Source organism: Rhopalosiphum maidis, chromosome 2, assembly GCF_003676215.2.
Source record: "Rhopalosiphum maidis isolate BTI-1 chromosome 2, ASM367621v3, whole genome shotgun sequence".
Lineage (NCBI taxonomy): Eukaryota > Metazoa > Arthropoda > Insecta > Hemiptera > Aphididae > Rhopalosiphum > Rhopalosiphum maidis.
Genome location: NC_040878.1, coordinates 79,599,693 through 79,606,366, shown reverse-complemented (window position 1 = coordinate 79,606,366; position 6,674 = coordinate 79,599,693). Strand labels below are relative to the sequence as shown.

The 6,674-nt window shown below is 31.1% G+C and overlaps 1 protein-coding gene across 1 annotated transcript; it reads right to left on the bottom strand.

Annotated features, from left to right (window-relative positions):
* Positions 1–783: 783 nt before the first annotated feature.
* LOC113555279 (THAP domain-containing protein 2-like) lies at positions 784–2,183 on the bottom strand. The gene is made up of 4 exons (XM_026959701.1): positions 1,755–2,183; positions 1,424–1,659; positions 1,206–1,325; positions 784–1,135 (listed from the first exon to the last, which is right to left on the bottom strand). The coding sequence occupies exons 1-4, from the start codon at positions 1,826–1,828 to the stop codon at positions 963–965; spliced, it is 603 nt and encodes a 200-aa protein (XP_026815502.1). The 5' UTR covers positions 1,829–2,183; the 3' UTR covers positions 784–962.
* Between the last annotated feature and the right edge of the window lie 4,491 nt (positions 2,184–6,674).

The window sequence follows — 6,674 nt, the reverse complement described above, 5'->3', positions numbered from 1 at the left end:
ATGCTCCATCACAGGTGACTGCCACAACATTAATCCCAAATTTATCACATTGGGTAATAGCAATCCTAATTAATTGAGCTTGTACATTTGATTTAATTTTATCTACAAACCAATACCCAATTGGCCATTTCCATTTTTGTTTTAAGCTAGACAACATAAAAACTAAAACCTCCGTTGACTCTTTTTCACAGTCTTCAACTGTCAAACTATTACCATAGTCACAATAACCAACAAACCTTAAAAAATTTTAATTTATAAATTTATATCTAGTTATAATATATTCAACTATGAATAATATTTTCTAATAATACATACATATGACTAACTTTATCCCACTGAACTGATTTTTTAATACTCATGGAGTCTAATATCAAACAACAAAATTTGTCTTCTTTGGGAAATTTACCTATTTCTAATAGGACATCTTGTAAAATACCAGTTTCAGCATTTATATTTGATACCCAATTTCGTATAGCACTTGGATTAGGCAAAGAAATTGAAGTCCTTTAAATTACAATTTATTTTTCAAAATTACAATTTCTGTAACTCAAATATATAATTGTTTCAGTTATTGAGGATATATACCTACCTAACATAGTTATATGCTTTTGGAGAATAAAAATAAAGTGTAGTTGCAAACTTTTTTACTTCTTCGCTGTATCGCCTTGCAGTAGGAGCCACATTACCATTATTTATAATATCTTTTAAAAAAACCTCAGTAAAATTTTTTTCAATTATATTAGTAGTTTCTCTATCAGTACAGGATCCAATAGTAGACATCAATTGCTGATAAGAATAATTTTTATTAATAAAAATTACAATATAGTTTATTAATATATAAATATACAGTTAAGTTTCACTCATCCGGTAATCAGTCATCACTAATCACTAGAGGCATTTCACATATTATAATAACTTATTAAGTGTGTACTAAGACTAAGCCAATCTTTCTCAGTTAGCATTTACGTAAATACCTCAAGTGAATTTATTTTTGTGTTCTGCCTTCTAACCGTTTGTTGTAAAAGTTTAATTCGCTTTTTGAGGTTGGCTTTTTTTGGTGTATCAAACAATTTTTTTTTAAATTTTCTTTTAAGTGTTGGTGTATATGTAGGGGTATGAGGTGACTGGCTGGAATCTGCAACAAATTTAATACATGACAAAGCATTATTGTATATAAATTAAAATTGTTAACATATTTAACTTACTAGGTCCAATAAAAGTCAGATCGACAACTTCATAATTACACCCAGCATTTTCAACACCAGAATCAATAGGTAAATTAGGAGAAGTAGTTATTATATTAATTATATTTGATGAAGAAGAAACTGTAGATAAAAATGTAATTTACTTAATATAGGTAAGTAGTAGTAATAGGTAAGTAGTACAAATACAACATTGAATGTAAAGAAGAATTTAATTTTACCTGAAGAACTATAATTGTGATCAAATTTGTTGCTGCTTAAACATTTTATTGCTTTTTTGGAACAATCGAAATTGGATGGTATAGCTGTATTTTTTAATATAAGTTTTTCGGGGGCTTCAACAAATTCACTTTTATTAAAATGGAGACTGCATAAGCGTGAAAATTTTGTTGGAATGAAGTTATCTCTTTGGATAGAGTGCACCCATTTTTGTCTCCTTAACTCATCGATTGGAAATCTATAATTAAAAACAAAATATCAAACACATTATTAAAAGTGTATTTCAGTAGAGCTAATTATTTTTGATAACTTTTTTGTAAAGTATTTAGTTACCTAAATAATTTTGTAGTTGAACCAACAACCCCGTCCTTGCTACTGCATCCATCAGCACAGCACTTATATGGCATAATTGGAAAAATAGCATAAAAATATTAAGTCTCAAAACAATATACCTATTGCAAAAAACAGAACACAACAATACTGTCAACAGTGTCAACTACTCAGTTTTGAGTTTTCACAGTAGTACAGTACACAAGTCAACAGACAACAACAACAATTGATAAGGCAAAATCTACATCGGCCTCGATTAAAATGGCGGATAATAACTTCGCATATTATCATCAGTTAGCAATCTAGTTTATTATACATATCTGTGTATTGTATTAATACCGGCCATGATCATGCAATAACCTATACCTATGTTGTCTACACCACGCAGACCGGCATATATATAGGAAACACCAGAGTCTTATAATAATATACCTATACATAACTAACACGAGTAGTATGATTTAGCCGATTCTAAAACCTCATCCTCATCCGCACACTCATCCAAACTCATCCGCGCCACCTGCCGTCGACCAGACTCACCCCACCACCGCCAGCCGACGACTAGACTCATCCGCCGCCGTAACGCCCACCGCCGCCCGGTCCGCTACGTAACCGACATATATTTTTCCCGCATGCGCATCATTTGCCGCCGCAATCACTGGTGGTATAAATGCTAGACTTTAGCATTAATGTGTACATTCCATAATGTATATCTCGATGACAATCCGGGATATTACAAAGAAATTAAGAAGTATGAATACATTTATACGGGCGGCCGTGTTGGCGGTTGTGTGTCGTTTGCTAATGACAGGATATGGGTCTGTGCTATTAAGTATCAATATATCCAACACATTAACCTAACTGGTTGTGTTTGGGCATATCGATATTGGACAAAACGCGCGCGAAAAAATATATGTCGGTTCCGTTGCGGATCGGGCGATATGATAACAAAGTAATAATACTAGATAACAGTGATTGCGGCGGCAAATGATAAGAAATGCTTGTCGCATGCGCATGCGGGAAAATTATATGTCGATAACGTAGCGGACCGGGCGGCGGTGGGCGTTACGGCGGCGGATGAGTCTAGTCGTCGGCGGGCGGTGGTGGGGTGAGTCTGGTCGACGGCAGGTGGCGCGGATGAGGATGAGGTTTTAGAATCGGCTAAATCATACTACTAACACGCAATAGGTGATACAAATATATAACGGCGATGATCTCTCGATGTGGGGAACGCTGAAGTCGTACCTCTTGAACAGCGCGGCCCACGATGGGGCCACGGGAGAAAGACTCAAAGACGATATTTTTACGTCCGCGAGACAATAATTAACAATAACGATTCTGACGTGCCAATAAATATATATATACATATATATATGACGTATAATAAATAATATCCAGCGCGACTGTAGTGGCGCGAAGCTAAGTAAAAAAAAAAATAGCGGAGAACCTGTAGCTATTAACGTATAATAACAGGAGCTAAAGTTTTACCATAGAAAAACCGTCCTAATTTATGTCAATATTTTGTCGACCTCTCTACAGGGCAAACAGCTGAACATATAAAGTCGTATAAGGTATGAATCGATCAGAAATATTGTGCAGATGAGAACAGACGAACTATATTGTTAATACATAATTACGAAAAATACTATAGTGGTTACTTATTGGTGTTTATTTAAGTATACTTCTACGTCCTGTCAAATAGTTAAAAAATATGTTGACTAAGTATTTAACATTACAATTGATCTTATTTGTCATCATAGGTATTTGTAATATTATAAAATAGCATTTTACTTAATTTCCATATTATATAACGCCTTTTAAAGATTTAATCATTACTTTATTTTTGTTTTTCAACTAAGCTTTTTTTTACACGGAGTTATAACGAAGTGTCTTTTGTTTGATTTATATATATCACGTCGTCGGTGTTGACGGTATAGGGGCAGCGCGCACAAACACGTGTATATTACGCCGAATTTGTGGCGGCATGGCAATCTGAACGGTCGGCGCGTACGAAAATACGACTTGCACCAAAAAGTACACGCAATGCGTGACGGGATTTATTGGTGGTTGTGATAAATCCACACGGAACAGCGGGCCCCGAGGGGGGCAAAAGTGTGTACGACACGAGGTTTCGATAGTCGAATAGACGACACCGAACGACCGAGATAAGTTCAACGAATTAAAACGCACGGACCGATGCACGACGAAACACAATGCACGATCAGCGGAGAAAAACACAAGTTGCCTTTGCGGACGGACGGCGTTTACACGTGGTCCGACGTGGAGCAAAAGACGGCACTCGGACGTTACTCAAGATTCCAAGACAGGAAAAACGTTAACTTTTGTCATAGGTCATTTTAGCGTATGATTGACGGTTTTTGTTTACAAACAATAAAAGAAAGATAAAAAAATTTTATTTTTTATATTTTTTAAAAATATATAAATCACTTTTGAATTTTCTACTTTTATTAAATACAGCCACTATTACTATTTTTTTTTTTTTAGATTGCAAAAGTAAGAGAGTTCGTGTTAGTTAATAATACATGTTGCAATTGATTTATATAATAAAACCATGTTATATCGGACGCAGTTTACGTACGTCAATTTTATATTCACCAATATTGTATTTCTAATGTTATAATATGACTAACAGATAATTTAAAGGCAACTGGGCTTTTAGGTAAGTTGTTATAAATGTATACTATGAACAAATTTTGATCCACCCATTTATTAAAATGACGTGTTTGTTGTTCTACTCATAGTTTTGAATATTATAAACGTATGATATATTATTATTTGCATAGAAAATGATGGTTTATTCAACTACTTTTATATAATGCAATTTGGTAAGTACTTTAGAGCAGGGTTTCAACATGTATTGTACAATGCTAAAATATTATAAGATTTTAAAACCAAATTTTAACAAAATAAATGAAATACAATTAAACAACATATATTAATGAATATCAATAACAAATAATAAATGTATACCTATCATGTAAAAAAAAAAATACGTTTATAGTTTTTTTTCATGCTTTCATCTATTTCTGTAATTCAATTAATTTTATTGATTATGTTCAATCGCATCGGTGATTACAATTTCATTTTTATTTTTAGTATTTAACGTAACACAAAAAAATAAATAATGTTTGAAAATACCAAACGTTAAACATTAAAATTTTATAGCGTTGAAATATTTAGTAACGTAAATATGATATATATTTTTATAAGTTGACTAGTTAAGAGTGATAATAATCTATGAATAGTAAATACATTTAAATCACATGTTATTTTTATGTGTAGAAAACTAAAGTACCAAACTACATCAAATGTTCTCAGGCAAATATACAAAAAAAAATTTCGTTGTGGGGGGGGGGGGCTTACAAAATTTAGCAATACAAATTGTACCACAACATATTAAAAAAAATTTTGCCTCGTAACTTGAAAATATTTTAGAGGGGAGGGTTGAACCCTAATACCCCCTGCATACATGCCTGAATGTGTTCATAACCTTTATAAGTAAATATTTAAATAAGGAATGTATATATCTATATAATATGTACGAGAGTGATTGTAATTAATTAATAATCATAGAAACTGTAGAAGACCTTCAAGCACGAAGTCCCGGTTTAAATAAAAATCAAATTGAAGTAGATCGTAAGTTCTTGGATTTATTATCATAAAATACATTTTATATTTAACTATTAAACCATTTGTTATTAATTTATTTTTATAGCTTTTTTGCTATAGTATATAGTTTTAGTGCATACTATAATATAATAATTATACATAAATTAATTTAATATATATAATGAATTAATTTTTTCTCACCATATCAAATGAAATTTCATGATATGTAGAGTTTATAAAAAATAGTAAATATTTATTAAGACAGTTTATAAGTGGAAATTAAGACTATCTAAACACAAAGACATATAACAGAAAACATACTCGAAACTATGTTAAATGAAATAGTAAGGTCGTTGAAATTATAAAAATATTATGACGCCTGTAAGCAGAAATATGCAGTTATGAGTTTTATAATAATAATAATAATTATTATTATAAATATTATTTATTTGCAAATAATTTTTTTTTTACATAGAATATACCTTACGGAAAAATATAGATTACAATTAATAATGTGTTAAAATAAAAAGATATATTAAGATATTAAGAATGTGTGTAGTGAGTTTAATAGCTATATGCCTATAAGTAATAATTATCAACAGCGTATCTTAAAAAAAGGGAAAATATTAGAAATATCTAAATTATCGTGTAAAGAAGGAGATGTAGGATTGCCTAGAGACTAAGGAGGTTTGAATAGTTGAATAATTATACGTTGGAGAGAAGATTTTTAGAGCAAATGAAGAATATGATGATAGAAAACGGGTTTGCAGTGACTGATATGTGGTTGATCATGACGTACGAGTCAAATGTGGAGAAAATAAATACCTATCAAACATTGGAATATATAAAAGAAAAATACGTTGGATGTAGTATTGTCGCCTTTGAGGTTAATCTCTCTTTTCGGGTGGGTATTCTCTTTCTCTGCCGATCATTAAACTTTTAGGAAGGAATGAAAATACATTTTTCGTCATGTTTTAAAATACATTACAGCGTTTACTTGAAAAGCTAATGATTATTATTTGAGAAATAATTTTTTTTTGGTAACTCTATCGTTAAAATGTTTAGTATGTGTTAACGAAAACCATAAAAATTATATTATATTCATCAACATGAAGATTATTTATCTGATAAAACGTTAATTATTGTTCGCAACTTTGATAAGAATAGTAGAAAAATAACTCCACTCTTAGCAACATAATTTTTAAGTTGCAAGTGGCCTAAAACAGAAAGTATTTTTAGTTAATTAAAAAGAATATAAAGAATGACATAACCAAAAATTAACGACTTAAATGT